The 23,091-nt window shown below is 26.6% G+C and overlaps 1 protein-coding gene across 1 annotated transcript in view; it reads left to right on the top strand.

Annotated features, from left to right (window-relative positions):
• Window positions 1-2,041: 2,041 nt before the first annotated feature.
• LOC100202729 (regulator of nonsense transcripts 3B) overlaps window positions 2,042-23,091 on the top strand; it is a 40,371-nt gene continuing 19,321 nt past the window's right edge. The window contains exons 1-4 of the mRNA XM_065789023.1: window positions 2,042-2,177; window positions 4,620-4,723; window positions 13,418-13,524; window positions 13,614-13,709. Coding sequence (XP_065645095.1) covers window positions 2,103-2,177; window positions 4,620-4,723; window positions 13,418-13,524; window positions 13,614-13,709 — 382 coding nt within the window. The 5' untranslated portion in view covers window positions 2,042-2,102. The remainder of the gene's footprint in view (window positions 2,178-4,619; window positions 4,724-13,417; window positions 13,525-13,613; window positions 13,710-23,091) is intronic.

The following is a 23,091-nucleotide window of genomic DNA, read 5'->3' as shown; positions in this document are numbered from 1 at the left end:
AACATCTCACATCTAAGCTGACATTGTTCGCTGATGATACTACCATTTATTCTTGGGTTGATTAAAAGCCAATACTTTCTGATATTGAGGGGGCATTTGAGCTTGAAAAGGATCTCATTTCTGCTTCAGCATGGGGCTCTCAGTGGCTGGTAAACTTAAACTCATAAAAAACAATTTTTTTCAGCTAATCTTTATGGCAACAATCTAGATCTTCTTATGTTTATGGATGGTAATATACTTGAAAAGACATCTACTCTCTGTCTTCTAAGATTAACTCTTACTTCTGATCTTTCTTGGAAACCATATATCAAATTTATAAGCATCTGCTAAGGTTGCATCTATTGTGCTTGCTACTTTCTTACATCGAATCCTATTCTTGATCTATAAATCTCAAATCTGTCCTTCTATGGAATACTGTTGCCATATCTGAAGCAGAGATATGAATGATGTTCTTTCTCTTTTAGACAAGGTGCAAAAATGCATTGTAAACATAGTTAAACCTGCTCTTGCAGCTAACCTTCAGCCATTATCACATTGTCATAGTGTTGCTTCTCTTTCTCTTTTCTATAAATACTATAATGGATGCTGGTCTAAAGAGCAAGCGTCTCTAGTGCCATCTACCAAAATTAATCCTTTAGTTACTTGTCATTCAATCACATCTTATCTTTTTACTGTGACTGTTCCTAAGTGCTCTAAAAATTCTTATTCATCTAATTTTCCCCCTTAAAAATCAGTTCTTTGGAATTCACTCCCTTTATCTTGTTTTCATTATTCATATAGTTTACAATCTTTTAAGTCACCTGTTAATCGTTATATTGCTTTATAAACTTTATATTTTCTCTTCCAGTAACTTTCAGCTCTAGCAGTGGTTTCTTGCAGCCTCATTGGAAGTGAAGATGTTTTAAAAAAAATTAGCAGATGTAGCAGCACTCTTGCATCTTCTGCCTATTTAGTCAGTCAACGTATGTACTAAAGACCCAGCTATTTTAGTATGACATCAGACAGGTTATCTAAATAATAATCTATATATATATATATATATATATATATATATATATATAAATATATATATATATATATATATATATATATAAATATATATATATATATATATTTATATACATGTATGTGATCCTAAATGCGTAAAAATAATTATCATTTTATAAAACTCTTTTGAATTTTACTGCATAGGTAATGACATTTTTCTAACTGAAAATAAAAAAGTGTGTTTTTACAAGATTTTTTATTAAAATTATTTATTTCTGATATTTTTTATAAAATGATATTTCTATTTGAAATTTTTATATAATTTTGCTTCTTATGATACCCAACATGATATACTTCAAAAAACCTTTTTTTTTGGCGTTTTGGTCATGTTGCAAAATTTAAACTAAAGGTGGCACCCCTAAATCTATTTTTACATTTTTCAAAAAAGTTAACAAAGTTGCTTGTGATAATCAATACAAAGTTATGTGTGTGTGTGTGTGCATATTATATTATGTATTACATTTTTTTCATATTAATGTCTCTGGTGTGTTCCAAAATTTAAAAATTTTTTTGTTTTATTTATTTTTACTATCTTGTTTTACTATACTTACTAAGTTGTTAAGTTTAAACAACTTTTTATATTTTTGCTCAGTCTTATAACCTAAGTTATATGAGTTAAATATAAAATATGTATAATATGTGGTAATGAAGCGAGAGGTTCGGAGTTAAATCCCCAACATGTCTCTGGTAGTACCACACTCAACTTGTTTCTCTGCACAGTGGCCTTGTTTGTCAAGGTTCGTGTTTCGGAGTTATAGAGTTGAGAGAGGGTTATAACTACAATTAAGTAGCCTCCTCGTCTGTAGTTGCCCTCTCAACCTTGGGGAGGGGAATAAGTATAAAAAAAAACTCTGTTGTCTTTATCTTTTTAATAATTTGTAAAAAACTTAGGAGAGGCTAAACATATAGAAATATATCTAACTTAGCTCTACATCTGTTTTTTTTTGTTGTTGTTATTGTTTTTTCTTGTAGCTTCTATAAAACTTAAACTTAGTGTCCTGAATTAGAACTTAAATAATTTAGTTTATTTTCTTGATAATTATTTTCAGAAAGTAATGGGAAAATTATTATCAGAAGTTTCTGAGACAAGAAGCAATGTTAAAAAGAAAGAGCAGAGTTTACCTACTAAGGTAATTTATTGATACATTTACAAATGAATAAATCAGTATGTACTATATGCAGGCCTCAGTAGGAAGTGAGAGCTTTAGTTCTTGCCCACACACTACCTTAAAGTAGATTACGGGATCAGTTTTTACCTCTCACAAAGGTATGATTTTTTCATAAATAAAAAACAATTCCTTTTTTTTTTTTTTAAATAATGATTAGAAAAATAAAAAATTCTTGTGCATCAAATAAAAAAGAAAAAATTTGAGTTTCAGATTTACTTTTTTGCTTACAAAATGCAATTGTTGTTTTTTGTGCATTTTGTTGCATAACAGGCAATATAACTATTACATTAATGACAATATGTTAGTTCGCAAATGTTAAGTTCACAAAGTTGTTTATAAAAGGAAACCATTATTGTTGCAACTAAGATGAAAAATGTTAAAATCATTTTTAAAATAAACCAATAATTGCATAATAAACTACAATGCTTTTTTAAAAGCACCATTATTGCAAAAAACGTTTTTTGCGATAAACAACTCTTGTTATGTATATATTTTTGTAATATTAACATTACAAGTATATGCTTGTATCAAATTTAAAAAAGTATAAAATCAAATTTTGTATTTAACAAGCAATTTTTTAATAAATAAACATGTAGCATTAACATGACAAGCATATGCTTGTATCAAATTTTAAAAATGTATATTATCAAATTTTGTATTTAACAAGGAATTTTTTAATGAATAAACAGATAGCACAAACATAAACTGAAAGCTCTTCTAAAAAGCTGTTTTTCTCAGCTCTGACACTCATTCATTCCCACTGAGGCCTGTATACGTAAGATTTATGTATGTACTTTATGTAAGATTGATTGTATTAAACACAAGAACATTAATATTGTTTTAAATACAAAAAAATGTATATTATATTAAACACAAGAACATTACTTATACTGCAAGATCAATTTACTATATTAAATTATTTATCACTTTTTGAAAATTAGCTCCTTGTGTACATTTGTTTAAAGTAGAAGCATGCATATTATGTACAGTGTAATAGTAAATTGCAAGCCTTTAATATTTTTAATATTTAAACATTCTTTTGCATTAAGGAGTAATTAATAGTTGTAAAAAATATTTTCACCACAGTTGTTACACAATTTTTTTTTTTCTTGATAAAAAAACAGTTTAACTATCCAATTTTTTTTCTACTTTCCGTAGAATATATAAAATAAATTTAAAGTAAAAAATTAATTTAAATTTGTTTTATTATTTTTAAATTGAATTTACAATTAAAAATTAATTAATTAAAATTTTTTTTTCAAATTTAATTTAAATTTATTAAAAAGTTTAAAATGGCTCGTTTTACATTTTTTTTAAAATTTAAATGTTCTAAACTATGTTAAAGAAAAGAAAATTTTTTTTTATCAAATTTAATAAGTTACTTTTTTATGTTCGCTTTATATTCAACTATTTTTTTATTTATTTATAGTTTCAAATCAATAAAAAAAATTTCATTCCGTTAAAAAAGTGCTTAGCACACTTATAACTGTACTTGCATTGCTAGATAAACCATAATCAACTCTGTAGACTAAATTATTTTTAGCCTACAGAGAATCGTTTTAGTATTTTATATAACAAAATTATAAAAAGATGATTTTTATCATTATCTTTTAGATTGATCATAGAATGAACTTTAATTGCTGACCTAACTGCCATCTTTAAAGTGTTTGAGGTCCAATTTTTTTCTATGTTTTGTGGTAAAACCTTTGTATCAAATTTTTTCGATGACCTCTTACATTTTAAGGTTGGCAATTTATTGCTGATCTCATTTTTCCTAATTTCAATGGCTCCAAGTTTATGAGTGAAAATTTTGTTAAAGACAAAATGTTAAAAAATTTTCTAATTTTTTTTTTTTTTTGACCGTTAAGAAATTCACCCATAAACAATTTCAAACAGTATAAGTTTAAATAAGTATATGTTTTTTAATATAAGGAAATTTATTTTTTTCAAACTACATATTTAAATTTTATTGATTTTTTTTTATAACAATATTGTTTAATTTAAAGATATTTTATAAATATTTTATAAAAATAAAGACTTGATAATTTTTAACCTGGTTTCAAATTAAATTTAATTACAATGGGGATCTTTAAAATACACAACTGATGTAATTTAACTTTTAACTATGTAAATATTTATAATATTAGGTAAGGTTACATTTACTTGGGTTATGCTTTTCCACAACAAAATCTTATAACAAGACCTGTATTGTGTAGAGTGTGAGAATACATGATGTAAAGTATAAAAATGTTTGCATTTATATTTTTCCATTTATGTTAAAATGTCTGCATTTATTGTTAAAAAATTTTTTAAAGATGTTTTAAAAAAAAAAAAAATATTTTGAATAGTAAGTTAAAGAACAAATGTGTTAGTTCTCTTGAATAAATTTAAACTATGTTACAGTTGGTCATACGTCGGCTTCCTTCGACTCTCACTGAAGAGGAACTTAAAGCAAAGTTGACTTTCCCACCTTATGATTATTTTTTCTTTACTGGGCCAAATTACAGGTAATATTTTTATTACAACTTTTTTAACTTTTCTTTTTATAACTAATATGTTTATTTTTCTTCATATTATATATATCGCTTTTTCAAAACTGCTGCACGCAAAATAAATTGGAAATAGTTTACAAAATACCTGAGAATGTTGTTCAGCTCTGAATGACATCATTTTACATTAATTTTGAATATTTTTTGAGTGTTTTTGTTTATTGTTTTTTTAATGAAAAAAGTTTTGAGGTTTTATTTTATTTATTTTCTTCATTGTCACTACTAATGTAGTTTAGTCTACTAGTACACCACTGCGTTACGTTTTTAATTGTATTTGAAATAAGTTACTTTAAAATTTATCTTTTGAAATAATTTATTAAAGTTATGCAAAACGCTTTTACATTAAGTAACAAATTACTTCTAATTATTGTTTAATAAATGAACAAATTTTATTTAAATTATTAAAAGTGTTATATATAATATTTTTATATTGTATAAAAATTTACTTTTTCCAAAAAGTTGCAAAAATATTTTTTTGTTAATAAAATATTTGCTAAAAAGATTTATAAAGATAAGACATTACAAAATACTTAAAAAAAGTTTTTACATTATTCAATAAAATACATGCTTAGTAAATAAAGTTATTTTATATTCTTGTTTAATATAAAATATTCCTACTCTCGCTCTAAGCACTAGTCACAAAAAGTTTTGAATTTATTCATAATTTAAAGTAACTTAAAAATCTTATAAAAAATAATCGTTTAAAAGATTTTTAGTAAGACATTGAAAAATAGTTTCAAACATTAAAAAATACATGTCTACATAAAATAAATATTTTTTGTTAAAATACACAAAACGCGTTTATTTTAAACATTCATTATAATTATTTTTTTATTTTCTTTAAAGCCATTGCAAAAAATGTAGATTTAAACCTTTAGAAAAGATCAACAATTAAAAGTTATTCATGTAACAATTTTTTAAATTTCATTAAACAGTTGTGGTAACAAAATTTTTGTAAAAGAAAAAAGTCCAAGCTTGGATATAATGAACTTTCTGGACTTTATTGTTTTACAGAGATGCACTGATACACGTTTTGTACCACATCTTTCTGCCACTTTAGACTTGCTTTCCATATAGCTACTTATTTTTCCCGCTAAGCCACTCTTTATTTGTGAAGGTAACGTCAAATATAACAGCAAAAGTAACTTTTTCAACTTTCTGACTAGGGTGCTTTATAAAATATTGTGTTAAGATTAAATTTTCCACTCTTCTCACTATAAACATAAATTTTACAGCAGAAAAATTTAATTTCCTGCAAAGAATCCAATTCTTCAGCAATCATTTTAAATCTACTTTTGGGAAAATACTTCTTTTTTGAAAGATAATGGTATTTGCCAATAATACCACTTTTCTGAGGTATTTTGTCGTAATTCTTCAATGATGCTTTTATATATTGGATGTTTTTTAGTTAAATGGCTTTTCAAATCTTACCTGATTATTGGTCCACAAATGAACTTAAAATGCCATTGAAATTCTGCAATTACAAAAGTATGCGTATTAGCTCTACTAAACATGCGATCATTTTTGATTTTACTTAACAATGGCTAAAAAGTGTAGAAAGTACTGTAGTGGTCACAAACAGAAGCAATTTTCCAACAATTTGTTTAACATTTTTAAAATTCTGATTCACTCCTCACAAGGCTGCAAACCACCGCTATTAAGTTGAAAGCTATTATAAAACAAAGAATAGAATTAAAAAGTAAAAAAATGGTTGGCAGAAGACTTGTAAAGTTGTAGGTTGCATTAGATGTTAGAGAGTTCCAAAGGTTTAAAATGCATGGAAAAAAATAAACAAGTAAAAGTTTTTAGTGCATGCAGGGGCAGATATTAGTAAAGAATGAGACTTTGCTGAATGACAAATCAAGTGAGAATGAGTTTTATATATAAAGTTTAAGATTTTTTAAAAAGGAAAACTTGCCAATAAATGAATGTTTATAAATATACTAAATATAGTCAAAAATGCTATTGCTGGTGCATCTAAATATGAAATACCCAATAACAAGGTGTTCATTCTCAAATACTACTGTTGAATAATAATGCTGTTACTAATGGTGAGCAATTTTTATTCCAAACTTGATTAAAAACTTGTTTTAAATTATCTTAGCATTTTTTTAGCAGTTTTATTTTAGTTGAGTTATATTTAATTTTATTTTTTTTTTCGTTTTAGTTGAGTTCTTTTTAATTTCTCTTTCGTTAAGATTTCTTTTCTATTTAAAAAAAGAAAAAAAATTTAAGTTTTTTTTATTCATATCTAGTTTTTTATTCAAATCTTTTTCAGCAATGTTAACATTTCATGTTAACAGCCATGGTCAAATTGTCAAAAAGCATTACTATAAATATATATATAAATATATATATATATATATATATATATATATATATATATATATATATATATATATAATATATATATATATATATAAATATTTATATATATATATATATATATACATAAGTATATATATATATATAAATATATATATTTATATATGTTTAAATATATATATATATATATATATATATATATATATATATATATATATATATATATATATGTATATATATATATATATATATATATATATATATATAAATATATATATATATATATATATATATATATATATATATATATAATATATATATATATATATATATATATAATATATATATATATATATATATATATATATATATATATATATATATATATATATATATATATATATATATATATATATATATATATATATATATATATTAGGGCTGCCAACTTGAACATATTTTTAAAAATTTTGAACTCGAACACTTTCAAACTATTTTGGAAAAAAAGTTCAAACTTTTTTTATAGTTTTTATTCATTTAAAGTTTTTAAAGTTAAGTACAAAACTTATACAAGTTAAAACCTATTTATAAGGACTTTTTTCACTGCATTTTATTTCAAAATTTTTTTTTTATTTGAAAACAACTAAAAAGATGTAATTAAAACAAATAAATAAAGTTTATAAACTTTTTTAAAACAAGTAATCAAAAATCTTGATATCAGTCATCTAAGCATCTAATGCATCTAAGTTATTATCTTGCAACCAGTTCTTTTTGAGCGTGAAAACAATCCAAGGATAGAGACCCTTTTCATGAGATCATACCTAATTTCACCCTTGTCAATTACATTTGAAAATCAGATGTTTTAATAAAACATTTTTGGTTCTTTGGCTAGAGTCAATTCTTTGTTATAATTTCTAATATTGTCATCATTATTGGCTTTTTTATCAACATCAGAGAATTATCAACTCTCTAAGCTGTAATAATCTTTGAATGAAAGTTGCAAAATTATCTATATTATTTCTTTTTGTTTATTGTTTCTTTTTATTTATTATTTCTTTTTATTTAGTTCTTAAACTGGTTATCTTGATTTAAAATAATCTTGATTTAAATTTAAAAAAACAATGAGGTTTAACAAATATATCATTTTTATATACTAAATTATTATTCTATTAATTTAATTTTTATTAATGGTATTACATTTTAGAACGTCAATTTCGTGTTTCTTTTATAAGTGTCTTGTAATAATGCATGTTAAGGCACATTTTGCTCATTAAAGCTTTTGGGAAAAATGAAGATACTCCTATACCTCAAATCTTCTAGATGTGCTAACGTTAAATTTTTTGTTTGAACTTTAAACCCTTTATAATTTTAATTTCAACTTTTTTCAAACAGTGGTTAAATTGTGAGAAAGTAATGGTCACTGTTTAATTACTTTTTAATAGAAAAAAACTGACCCTACTTTAAATGCGCTACAGTTGATGTAATTTTGATTATATTTTGAGAGTTGCCAGACAAACAAAACAAAAAAATGCAAAAAAGGAAGCAAATAGCTTTTAAAAAGTACCACAATATAATAGTTTTTACTTATATTTCAACTGTATTTACAAAAATAAATTAAAAAATTTTTTTTTTCAAATTTAAGAGTTCAAACTACTAAAAGAAAAAGCTTCAAACCTAAATGTTGAAATTTTGGCAAAAAGTTCAAATCAAACTCGAACACACTTGAACTAGCAGCCCTAATATACATATGGGGTAATTCCACATCAAATCACCCAGTCCATTGAACCATGTGTCTTCTTTTTGTGTTATATTTTGACACATTATTCCTAACTATAAAAAAATATTGCATGTAAAACTTCAGCTAAAAATGTTGAGCAGTTGTCAAGATACTGCAATTCAAATATTGACCTGGTTTCCCAAAATGACCCGGTTTTCATAACATTCTGAAAAAACATTTTTCTTAAAAAAACAAGAAATAAAAATGGCAAAATTATGAAAATAAACATATATAATGTTCTTTTGACGCTGAATTCAATAAATGCACTTAAAATGCTGAAATATAAAAGGAACATGCTTAAAAGTTAATAAAACAACTAGTTTCTATAAACCAACTTTGGGGCCTAATATCTCAAAACACCCCTGTCAGTTGTTTTTTTTTTTGCTGTTAATATTTTCAGCTGCTCATAATCTTACTAGGCAAAAAAAATCTAACTGGAAAAACAACTGAAAAAATCTAACTGGAAAAACAACTGAAACTTTAATTTCAAAGATGTGTTACTTTTTCAAGAAATTCCCAAACAGTATTTGTAAATAAATTGAAAATAAGTTAATCGTAATTTAAAAAGTTACTTGAATAAACAAGATTTTTAAAGGTATCGAAGATGTATGTTATTTTGACTGTGTTTGTAATAGTTCACAATATTGTTCCCATTTTACTTGTACTTCTTCTATTTCAGCATTTTCAAACATGGTTTCTACCGGAACTAGAGCAAGCTTGTGGAACAGATAGTTTTTTCAATATATTGATGTCGGTAATAAAACAGTAGTCGTCCCTTTCAGGCCAGTTAAAATAGATTGATGTACCTTTTGGGTGAAGAAATTTAGCATCAACTTCTTCTAGGTTGGTTTCAGTTACAAAGCCAATCCATCACTTATCATCATAGACTACAGTTACATAACCTCCTAAAGTAACAGTATCAATTTGAAATATATCTTGTTTCTTTTTAAAAGTGTGGATTATTGTATAATTAATATCCGTACTACACCTCTTTGCCCCAACCCTATTATCTCCAAGATGAATAAATTGATGAAAGCTACGAGTACCGGGTAGAGTTGTTACACCAGTGTACCTTTCTTTTTGCTCTTCACATTGCAATTGTAAGTCCAATCTCTTTATGTAAATAAAGTTAACAACCTTGATTTTCTCAATGCAAAATTCATACAAAGCTTCTGATGTGAGAATTTGGTTTCTGTATGGTCGTTTTAAACTTTCTTGTGCTGTTAATCTTTTTACAGTACCACCAATCCCATCGCATGGTGACTTTCCGTGGGATGTGGCAAAAAAGTTCCATTCAACTTTAAGGGCAAATTCGCTCTCTAGTTGGCATAGATTGTAAAAGTTTTACAATTTTTGTACTGTCCTGCGCAACCATCAGTGAATAAATGTAATATGGACATATTGAAAAATTTTATTTTTAATATTGGTATGATTAGTTGAAATATTTTGTACACATAAGTTACATCATGTGTAATGTCGTCTGATATAAAACAGTAAGAAATATGTTTCAGTACACCTTTATCATCTTTATAGTATATCACTAATGGATGTAAAGAACATTGTTGGGTATTCCAATGATAGCTTTGTATTTCATCTTGGACTACAAAAGCATAATTTTCAGCAAAGTCGCCAATAATGATAATGTTTGATTGATCCATAATTTGTTTTAGTTGGTTAAGGTACTGTGATTGAGAGCGAGCAATAAAAGAATGAGCTTGTAATTTTTCAAAGCAAGATACTAATGGTTCAACAAATGTTGGAACATCTGCTGTTAAACTCAATAGTGTTGCACAATCAGTAGTTTGCCATTGCTTGTAGTGTATTTCAAAATCATCTTTGTATTCTCCAAAAATCTCATACAAATATTTGGTAAGGGGTTCTTTACCAGGACAATTATCACACTGTGAAAGCATGCATTCTTTGTTTTCTACTGAACAAGCGGTTTTGAAAAGTAAATCCTTATACTTTAGTCCAATATTTAAGGCATCTACTAGCAATTTAGCATTTTGGTGATAAGAACAAACACAAACAGAATGTGTACCGCTTGCACCTGGCAAAATGCATCACTTTGGTCTAAGTGAAGCAAATTTTGAGTAACTTATTTGTATTTCTGGATTGTTTTCTTTGTATAATACATAAAGTTCCTTTAAATTACACAAAAGCAGTTTTTTTTGTTTATGGACGTTCTTTTGAATGCTAACATAATCTTTTTTTCCAGGCATAGTTCTACATAAATCATAAAAAAATTTAACAGAATCTTCTATTTCTTTGTGTAAGACTTATCCTTTATACAACAGAGAGATAGCTAAGAATCCTTTTTTATTAAAAATTGTCTAGCCATTTTTGCTTGGTATTCTGTAACTGCAAAGTTATTTTGTACTTCTAATATTGACCAACTTGGGGGTGCCAGTGTTAAAAGTTGAACAATAGTCTTTTTGCCAGAACATAGAATTTTTTCTTTTATCAAGGTCATAATTTCATCAAAGTTTTCAGCCTTCTTTTTCATGTTATTTGTTTCATAACACAGTTTTGAGGGAACATTGAATTGACTTTCAGATTTTCTAGTAAAGTTACTTACCATTTCATTGATGCGAGCAACTTTTCGCTTTCTTTCTGAGAGTATACGTTTTGATGACTTTGAATGAGATTTTAGAGGAGATATATTAAAATTTTCAAGTTCTTCATTGATCTCCTGTCTTTTTGATTTGAATGATGATATTAGAAAATCCTCATCTTGTTCACCCTGACTTTGCTTCTCTTTCTTAAGATCTGCTTTTCTGGCAATCTTTTGCTTACAAGGTTTGCAAAGTTTCTTTCCAGGAGCAATATTAAAACTATTTCTCATCATGATTTGTGATATATATTAAAATATTTAAATTCTACTTCTACTTACTTGTGATTTTCTTTGTATGTTTATGGAATGGATCACAGCATGCTTTTTGCCATATAGGATACATTTTCAAATATTTTGTAGTATGTCTTTCACATAACATTATTAAGTTTGATAGTTCAATGTTACAGTGTAATGATATAGTTATTTTTTCTTCATTGCTTAAAGTTTCAATAACATCTTGTTGGCCTTTGCATGCATCTGATGTCATTAAGCCAATAGAACACATCTTATAATAAATTACTTAGTATGAATGTATTTCCTAAAAAAAAGAGAATTCTTCTTTCCTACTTAATTTTCAGTATGAAAAAAAAAAAAGGTTTTTAGTATAGAAATAATTCAAACCTTTTAAGAATCCTTCTGTTGTATGTTTTACTCTGATAGATATTGTTAATTTTATTTATAGATTTATTTATATATATACAATCTATATATATATATATATATATATATATATATATATATATATATATATATATATATATATATATATATATATATATATATATATATATATATATATATATATATATATATATATATATATATATATATATATATATATATATATATATATATATATATATCAAATAGTTAATTTGTTAAAATTTGAATAAAATCTTACCAATAAATGCTGTTCTATAACTGAACTTTTTATAAACTAGTTATTATAAACTTATACAAAATATAGTTTTCGAAATTTTTTTTAAACAAATGCACATCAATATCACACTTAATCAGTTTTTATATAAAAACAATTGTTTTTATATAAAAACTGATTAAGTGATTAAAATGTGTTAATCGCTTAATCAGTTTTTACTGATTAAGTGATTAAAACTGATTAAAATGTTTTTTTCAGTTGTTAAGATCAAATAACTAAGTTATCATATAATTAAGACTTCCTTAAATATAACAAAGTTGTTTTTGTTTTTTTTAAGGAGTCTATAAACCAAATTTAATATTTTACAGAACTCTATTTGCAAGTTTTTTAAAAAAATTTATTGAAAATTTGATATATCTTTGAAATTAAAGTTCCATATGTTTCAGTTGTTTTTCCAGTTAGATTTTTTGTGCCTAGTAAGATTATAAGCAGCTGAAATTATTACCAGCAAAAAAAAAAAAAAATTTGACGGAGGTGTTTTGAGATATTGGCCCCAAAGTTGGTTTATAGAAACTAGTTGTTTTATTAACTTTTAAGCATGTTCCTTTTATATTTCAGCATTTTAAGTACATTTATTGAATTCAGCGTCAAAAAAACATATATGTTTATTTTCATAACTTTGCCATTTCTATTTCCTGTTTTTTTAAGAAAAATGTTTTTTCAGAATGTTATGAAAACCGGGTCATTTTGGGAAACCAGGTCAATATTAAAATTGCAGTATCTTGTTAACCGCTCAACATTTTTAGCTGAAATTTTCAACTGAAAGTGTCAACTTTTCTTTTTAAGATGCAACAGCCAAAGAAGTTTTTAAAAAATTTGAGGACCCATGGTTCAAAATTTCCTAAATTTTGGGTGATTTGATGTGGAATTACCCTATGTCTAATTTATGCTGTTTATAATGCATAAGATATCTTATTTAAAATACATTATATGCATTCTTCTAATTTTATGATATGTAATTTTTTACTAAATTAATAAATTTTTTTTTGGCTTCAAAAGTTTTGGCAATGATGGGTTTACTCGAGCGTATGTCAATTTTATTGAATACAATGATGTACTTGAATTTCGAAACAAGTTTGATGGATATATATTTTATGACAATTTAGGTTTTTTTATTTTTTTTTAATCAAATTTTTTATAGCTTTTTTTCCAAAATATAAAAAAAATCATGCAATACTTTGAAAATAACTTTCAGGAAATGAATTTAGTGCAGTTATTGAATATGCACCTTGTCAGCAAATACCTCGAACAAAGCAAAAAATTGATCAAAAGATAAACACATTTGATAAAGGTATTTTTTTGATACTGTAAAATTAAATAAATGTTGTAAGATACTATGCCAATATTTATAGGTATGCATTTATACTATGGATTATATTATGGAAAGTTTATAAACTTTAAAAGATCTAAATAACTTTTAATAATCAATTTTATTTAAAATATTGTATAATTCTGTGTATTTAATGTTTGGAAATTATATTTTAACGATAATGTGAATGTAAACAATGTTCTGGATAAGTAATGTAAGCTTTTATTTTTCAAAATTCACAATTGTGAATTTAAAATTATTTCGGAGAGTTAAATATGAGCCAATAAACCATAATACTTTTTTATTTTATATTTAAGTTTAAAGTTTAAAAAATAGTGATAGTGTAGTTGTAATAACGATGATCAGATTTTTAAAATATTTCTTTTTCAAGGAAAGAAGCATCAACGCTATGCTTATTTCTTGCTCTGTCCAAAGCAGGCATATAAAGTAGTCAAAGTAATAATGCATTAGAAAATGCATCAAAATCCTCTATTTTAAGTCTCTTTAGTATTAATGGACATTTTAAGTCTCTTTAGTATTAATATAACATAAACGTCATCGTTATATTTTTTAAAGAAAATAAAATTTTAGAAATGAAACACTGCATTAGCCTCATTTTCTTTGCAATAAAGGAATTGTCGGTTTAACAAACAAGTAAAAAATAAGTATTATTATTGAATGATTTCCGTAAAAAGAAGCAGATACCAAATATATTTAATTAGTATAAGTTGTCTTTTTAATATATTTTCCATATTCAGTTTTCCATAATATTTTAATATATCATTCCATAATCAGTTAAACAAAGTACGAAAGTATAAAAGTATTATTTATATTTATATATATATATATATATATATATATATATATATATATATATATATATATATATATATATATATATATATATATATATATATATATAAAATTGGGATGTGATTTTTTGGTAAATTTTTAGTATCTTCTGTTTCCAATATAAAAACAAATGAACTTTAATTTGAAAGTAACTGAAAAGTCATTGGTTTTATTCAATTTTTAAATAAGGTCACCCACCATAACCCTTGATTACACACTGGTTCCCATATATTAGTGAATATTTTTTTTCTTAAAAAGTATATCAACCTGGGTCTCAAAAATATCAGAATTTTATAGAGATTTTAGAAATAATAAAAGTTTTTAATTCACTGAGATATGAAAGCTAGTATGTAAAGTTATTAAGGGTTTTAATTTATTAAGGGTTTATTAAGGGTTTTTCAAAATTAAATAAAACCAATAACTTTCCAGTTTCTTTCAAACCAAAGTTCATCTGTTTTTTATATTGGAAGCTGTATTTATAAAAAAGTCACATTCCTAATATATATATATAAATATATATATAACCCTAGATTTTTCATATATATGTCAAATCATTATATTTCAACCAATTTTGAGAAAACTTTATGGGGCATCATCTCTGATTTTCCTGATTTTTACATATCATTATCTACATTATATAGATAGGTTAAATTTGAAATTTCAGACTTTCAAGTGCAATGGTTTAGAAAATATAGCTTTAAAACACTGCGCAGTGGCCCCCCTCAATTTAAGAGTTGTAAAAACAGACTACTTTAAAGCCTCATAACTTTTTTCTAACTTTCAACAAGTGTCTCATTTTTTCTAGAAGTGTTTTCTGGGTAGCTCTATATTAAAAATACTAGTTTTTGTTAACTTGTATCATATTAGAAAAAAATTATAGCTCAACTTCGAAAAAAATTTGAAAAATGCTAAAAAAGGCCAAAATGAAGTTAACTGTAGTACTTTTCTATCCTACAACAAGTCCTTACAGTTTAGTTTTCTGATTAGCTACTCTTATCTGCAACAAACAGGCAAAAAATAAGCCGCTTGTTGCAGTTTAGAACTGAAATATATCTAAAAATGTATTGTACGTTTCATTCACAACAAAAATGGCAGCATTTTAAAATATCTCTCTTTTTTAATTATCAAGGGTTGGATGCATATTGGTGCTCCAGTGCCCCCCCCCCCCAACCTGCCTATTAGCATATTCAATGGGTGCAACTGATTATAAATTGTTTTATAAAAAAAAAAGATATGGTTGATTGCCCCCATGCTGATCGATTTTTTAACCTGGGTAGGGGCACAAATAAAGAGGCAATAACTAGTTAAAACCTAGTATTATTGTTAAATAGTGATACCTTAAAACACAACATAGTTTACACAATTAAGGAGTGTTATATCTTTTTTTTTTTTTTAAACATCTTCGCTTCCAACAAGGCTGCAAGCAACCACTAATTAAAGTTGGAAGTTACTGGAAGAGAAACGATGAAGATTGTAGAGCAAGATAAGGATTGACAAACGACTTAAGGGATTGCAAATTATATGAATCAGGAAAGCAAGATGAAGGAAGCCAATTCCAAAGAACTGATGTTCAAGGAAAAAACTAGACAAATAAGCGTTTTTGGAGCACTTAGGAACAGTCACGGAAAAGGGATGAGACTTAATTGAATGACGAGTAACACGAGAATGAATTTTAGTAGATGGCACAAGAGACACTAGCTCTTTAGAGCAGTGTCTATTATAGTATTTGTAGAAAAGAGAAAGAGAAGCAACATTACTACGATGTGATAATGGGTGGAGGTTGGCTGCAAAAGCAGGTCCAACTATGCTTACAATGCGTTTTTGCACCTTGTCTAGAATAGAAAGGGCATCATTAGGAGATCCGCCCCAGATATGGCAACAGTATTCCATACAAGGCTGGATTTAAGATTTGTAGAGATAGAGAATAGAATCCAAAATAAGGTGTCGAACTCGATAAAGAGATGCAACCTTAGCAGATGCTAATTTTGCAACTGATTTGATATATGGTTTCCAAGAAAGATTGGAAGTAGGAGTTAATCCTTGAAGATGAAGAGTAGATGACTCATCAAGTACATCACCATTCATAAATATAGGAAGGTCTAAATTATTGCGATAACAATTGGCTGAAAAAAATTGAGTTTTATCTGTATTGAAGTTCACCAGCCACTGAGAGCACCATGTTGTAGCAGAAGTGAGATCCTTTTCAAGCTCAAATGCCCTCTCCAAGCAATCAGAGAGTGTTGGTTCCTTATCTATATGATGCCGCTTTCAAGCAGGCTGGAAAACAAGACTCTGATAAGCGCTTGTTGAATAGTTTTGAGAGTATAGATGATAGCTCCAAAGAACACTTCTGTAAGACAATAACAGGTATGTTGTCTAGGCCACAAGCTATAGAAGAATCTAGGCAGGAAATCACTTTAGATACAGAAGCTGGAGTGATACGAATGTCAAGCAATGGATCAACCTGTTTGTTGGCATTATCAGGTAGAACGCAACTAGTGGAATCAAGAGATGATATTGATGAAAAGTTTTTAGTAAACAATTTAGCTTTGTCTTGAGGTGAAGTGACATAGTCTGAACCATACAAGAGAGGTGGAATAACAGATTTGCCTTGATTATTAATACTATTAAAGGTTCTCCAGAAGTCACGAGAGCCTAACTTTTGCAATGAGATACGAGATTTCATGACCTGAGAATAGCGGGCTTTGGCGTTAGACAAAACCCACTATTCTCAGGTAATAACAGACGTCTGTTTTCTGGAGAATTGTTTTGCTGATAAATATGAAAGTAATAATTTCGATTGGCAATCGCAGCAGCACAGTGTGAGGAAAACCATGGTATTAGTGAATGATAGGCTCAGAGAACTTGGTGATGATGATGGATTTTTGTGTTTTATAGTTTTTGGTACTTTATTCATTTTTAAATTTGATTGAAGAACTTGACTCAAAGCATAGATAGGACTCAGAACACTGTTTAATAGCCCAAGCAATTGCCTCATTCCTATTAACAAACCCTAAGCTGTAACAAAGGGCTTCAAATGTGGTCTCCGCAATGCACCCCAAAAGTACAAACATGGACACCATCCATGCGCAACATGTCACTGTTAATACTTTGATATTTTTCAGCTGTTGATGGAATCAGTCTCTCTGAGAGCTACCACAGAGTTCGGGAAACCTGACTACCAGCCGGCCTTAGAACCATAAAACTGAGTTTTAGAGCTGTACCCACATTAGGAGATAATAGAATGAATTGCCTAGTCATAAAAACAGAGACACAAGCAAAACCCATACATTGAGTCAAGAAAATCCAGCATTCAACATTCTAAACTGGAAACAATGTATTAAAAATACATCTGCGCCAGTCTAATAGTTGAAGAATGGGTGCGAGGCTGGTCAACAAATAGAATCTGTTTACCCCTTTAGTCTTTGCCTAGGAGGCCTTCTACAAGATAGTAGCCGGATGCATTTAACATCTGCCCAAGATGAGTATTTTTATCGAGACATCATCTCTAGCCTTTACTTAACCAAGAGCCCCAAGGCAAGGGGTGTTTTAAGTCGGAGTTAGCATCTCCTAGCCTTTGCCTAAAAATGCGTGTCCTTCAAGGCAGCAGGACATGAAGCAGATTGTACTGGCTTACATGTTACCAGTAGCAGGATAACCTGACCTGACCTGTCTCAAAGTTAAAGACCTTTGATTTGTTACAAAATAATGTTGAACTTTTTTTAATAAGACTTGCATAATATATCAAGGGGATATTCATGATACATCATGGTGCCTAAAAAATGTAATAACTTCTATAATAAAGATAAATTATGTTTAAACATGGAAAAATCAAAACTTGTTAGAAACCACTTTTATATTAGTTTTGGTTTTTACTTTTTGATTGATAATTAGTTGTTAATTCAAAGCAATTAATACAGTATAATTTGCAATTTTTTTTCTTTATTTGTTTGTATCTTAATTTGTATCTTAGTTTTATTTATAAATTTATATAGTAGGTTCAATAATAATTTAATTCGATTCAATTTTTTATAGTGTAGAAAATAATGAATTCTTGTTCTATTGGGATTGAACTAAAGTTAAATGTCATAAAAATACATACTGTGGTCAGTCTGAAATTTTGGAAATTTGAAATGAGGAAAAGTACTTGCTGACCTTAAGAACTGGTATAAAGAATAATAATTTGCATTCAGTTTGTACTCATCATAGTCTACAATTTATTAAATACTATCCAATATTTTATAAGTCATCCTGTGACCCTCTCTCAATTCATTTGAAGATTGTTAAAGGAAATCTGACAACTGTCACTTTGGAGCATAATTAACTGAACTCTGCTTTAATTCCTGGGGGAAAAATATGTTTTAGTTGCGTTAGAAAAATCAAGAATGTTGAAGCAGTTGAGGAGAGAAAAGATCCAGATTAAAAGATCATTAAGCATGAGCATGTTACAAAATGAAAATAAAATAAAAAGAAAAGTTAAGTTGTTAAATGAGTCTTTGAATTCATTTGAACAAGAAGCGTCACAAATTGCTACGCCTAAAATCTCCTCTTTAGATTTTCTAGTAAAACAGCTAAAACAAAAGTTTCATAATGAGAATAGTATTTCAAAGAAAATGAAATTACTCACCTTAGTTCCTGTCCATTGGACCATTCAGGAAACAATTGATGAATTTAAAACAACAATATATGGTAAAGCAAGCAAGAGCTTTGTGGGACAATAAAGGAATCCTTGGTGAAAGGTCAACTGACATAAGAAATCCAAAAAAATTGACTTCGGAAGTTATAAATCAAATTGTCAACTTTTATGAAGATGATAGTAATAGCAGATTATTGAGAGGTACAAAGGATTATATTAGCATAAAAACAGTTGAAGGTAGAAAACACATTCAGAAAAGACTCATTATGTAATCTTTCAGAACTATACCAAAAATGGATAGAAGAATCAATGTCTAATGATATAGTTAAGGTGGGATTAACATCATTTGCTCTTTTAAGGCCAAAACACTGTGTACTTGCTGGAAAATCTGGCACCCATACAGTCTGTGTTTGTATCCATCATCAAAATCCAAATCTAATAGTAAAAGCATTTAAAAATGAATTAAAGTTAAAAGAAATGATGAGCTCTATGCTCATTAGAAAATAAAGGATGTATGTTTCACGAGTGTAAAAAGTATCCAGGAAAAGGAAAGAATTAGAATAAAGTTAAATGATCTGATTGGTGATTCAGCAAATGAAATAACTTATAAACAATGGTTGAAAACTGATAGATACTCCTTTGAAACAATAGTTAAACACCTTGATGAGTTTCTTGAAGAGTTAACAATAGTGATCGACTGAAATTGGAATTTTGCTGAAATTTCGGCAAAACTTTTACCGAAATTCAAACCGAAATTTCGGCACAACCAAAATTTTTTGAAAAGTAAGAAATAACGTGTTTAAACAATGCTCTTTTGATATTTGTTTTATTAAGAGTTGATTTGTTGTTATAAATGAAATGATGTAAATTAATAATTAAGAATATAATGTAAAATGTTAATTTGTAATTAATTAAAAAAATAATTTTTGAAATATCAACAAAATTTTATTAAAACAAATTAAATTTTTTATAAAAATGCTACAATGTTTTCAACAAAATTTGTTACAGAAAGAAAAACGTTTACATTTTATATGAATGACGTTTATAGAATAAATTATAGAATTAGATTATAAGCGTTTATAATCATAAAATATGCATAACTTTATAAATTTAAAAAATAAATATATTAGATAGGTGTATTAATATATTTAATATTTATGTTAATATATAATATTTATATATAAAAAATTAATTTAAAATCTGTCAACAAAGTTAAATTTGAAAAAAATTAATTATTTTTTTAATAATGCTTTTTGAATTACAGTTTTTGGTTTGAAGTTGAACCGAAATTTCGGTTCAACTTCAAACCGAAATTTCGGTTTGAACCAAAACTTAAAAAACTACCAAAACCAAAATTTTGGTTTTGGTTAAAAGCAAAATTTCGGCCGAAACTGAAATTTTCCGATCACTAGTTAACAAACAACTTATACGAACTCACAAAACATCATCATGTCAGCAAATCTCAGACATACTTTTTAGAGCAGTTAAAAGAAAGCCTGAAAGCATATGTATGTATTATGCAAATGGATTTTGCTGAAAATTTGTTATGCAGGATGAAATTCAGGCATCATATTTTTCTAAAAATCAGGCAACTCTTCATTCATTTGTTATATATATGAGATCTTTAAACGGAAAACTGATCCTAGAAAGCAAATGTTAATGCGTTGATTCATAATACTGAGGCAGTCTTCACTTATGTTTCGTATTTATTCTGAAAGAAGAATATCCACAAATTCAAAAGATTCATTATTTCGCTGATGGTGCAAGCAGTCAGTATAAAAATAGGTAGGTTAATTTTTTAGTTCACATCATTTAAATAATTCTGATTAACCAATTCTAAACAAACCATATTCGGCTATTGGAAAGCTGTTTTTCAAATTTGCTAAAGAATAATTAGGATATTATTTTTTTTATTAAACTTATTAATTTCATTTTATGAGTATAATTTTTCTTAATGTATTGTAGGTTTAATTTGAAAAACCTTTGCTTTCATGAAAAAGACTACAGGCTAAAAGCAGATTGGCATTTTTTTGGCACTGCACATGGAAAAAGTGCATGTGATGGAGTAGGTGGTACAGTGAAAAGAGTAATTAATAACCTGTCCCTCCAAAGGCCAATTGGAAATCAAATTTTGACACCAAAAGAAGTGTTTTTAGTTGATAAAGAAAATTTTAAAAACATCAGGTGCAGCAATTTGTTGTCTAAATGCACATGGATTTTAGTTATGACTTTTTTAACAAGCAATGGATGTCTTGTATCCATATCGTTATGAAATTTTAATTGAAATAAAGAAAATATATTAGTCTTAGTTATAAAATGTCAATCCTAATAATAAAACAAATTTTTAACTTTTTGCTATAAGTTTTTTATAAGGAAAATTCTAAAGAAAATGGTACTTTAAAACAAGAGCTTACTAAATATATTTTTAAAATTATGTTTTTAGATTATAAAATGTATGTTAAAATTTATTTTTTAGATTTCTCTTTATTTCTGAAAACAAAACAGCTGTTAACACTCATGAAGTACTTGCTTAACGTTTTGAGAATGTTCCTGCTATCAAAGGAGCCCTCTTATATCATTGTTTCTCACCTCTATCGTGTTGTTTAAAAGCTTATGTAACATCAATGAGCACAACATTTGACATTTTTCACATGCTGGAAGATACTTGCATTAATACACAAAAGTTAGTAATTGTTGACATCAATATTGCTGATTGGGTATTAGTGCATTATTTTGGTGAATTTTTTCCTGGAAAAGTAATAGATGCTCAAGATGACTATATATCTGTCAGCTGTTTACATAAAGCTGGCAATTATTTCAAATATCCAAAAACACCAGATATCCATTGGTATCCAGTTAATTACATCATTGCCACATTACATGAGCTTGAGCTCCAAAACACAAGAGGATTTTGCTCCTACTTAATAAAAAACAAGATTAAATAAATTAAACTGTATTAATGGCTTTGAATTAGCAACTAATTATCAATTAAAAAGTAAAAACCAAACCTAATAATAAAAGTGGTTTCTAACAAGTTTTGACTTTTTCCTTTATTAAACATTATTTATTTTTATTATAGAAGTTATTATATTTTTTAGGCACCATGATGTATCATGAATATCCCCTTGATATATTATGAAAGTCCTATTAAAAAAAGTTCAACATTTTTTTAATAAGACTATCATAATATATCAAGGGGATATTTTTTTTTTCTACTAATATATAATTGCTCTGTTCTTTTAAGAACATTGAGCACTCATATTTATATTTATATATATTAAAAATGTGACTTTTTGGTAAATCCAGCTTCCAATATAAAAAACAGATGAACTTTGGTTTGAAAGAAACTGGAAAGTTATTGGTTTTATTTAATTTTGAAAAACCCTTAATAAACCCTTAATAAATTAAAACCCTTAATAACTTTACATACTAGCTTTCATTTATCAGTGAATTAAAAACTTATAATATTTTATTATTATTATTATATTTAACTTGCTTTCATGCTTGGAGCTATTCAATGCAATTTTTAAACTTTTCAAATAAAAAAAAATTTCATAAAAAAGAAGAGTACTTTTTATATATAAAAATAGTAAGAAACATATTTCAAAATAAAACAATCAATCATTTCAATAAAAAAGCAATCTAAATATATATTTAAAGATAGTTAAAATTTTTTTCATATGCAGCGTTCTTTTTAACAATTTTACTAGAAAATGTTACTATGGTTAAATAAATAAATATCAGAAAAACAACTATTTATGATTGTTTCTCAGATGTATTTATGATATGGTATAAAACATTACAGTGTAACTAACAAAACTATTACTAAAGTGTAATAAATTATCATTATTGTTTTATTTTCTCCAGTTAATAATA

This window comes from Hydra vulgaris, chromosome 01, assembly GCF_038396675.1.
Source record: "Hydra vulgaris chromosome 01, alternate assembly HydraT2T_AEP".
Classification (NCBI taxonomy): domain Eukaryota; kingdom Metazoa; phylum Cnidaria; class Hydrozoa; order Anthoathecata; family Hydridae; genus Hydra; species Hydra vulgaris.
This window is presented reverse-complemented; position numbering and strand designations above follow the sequence as displayed.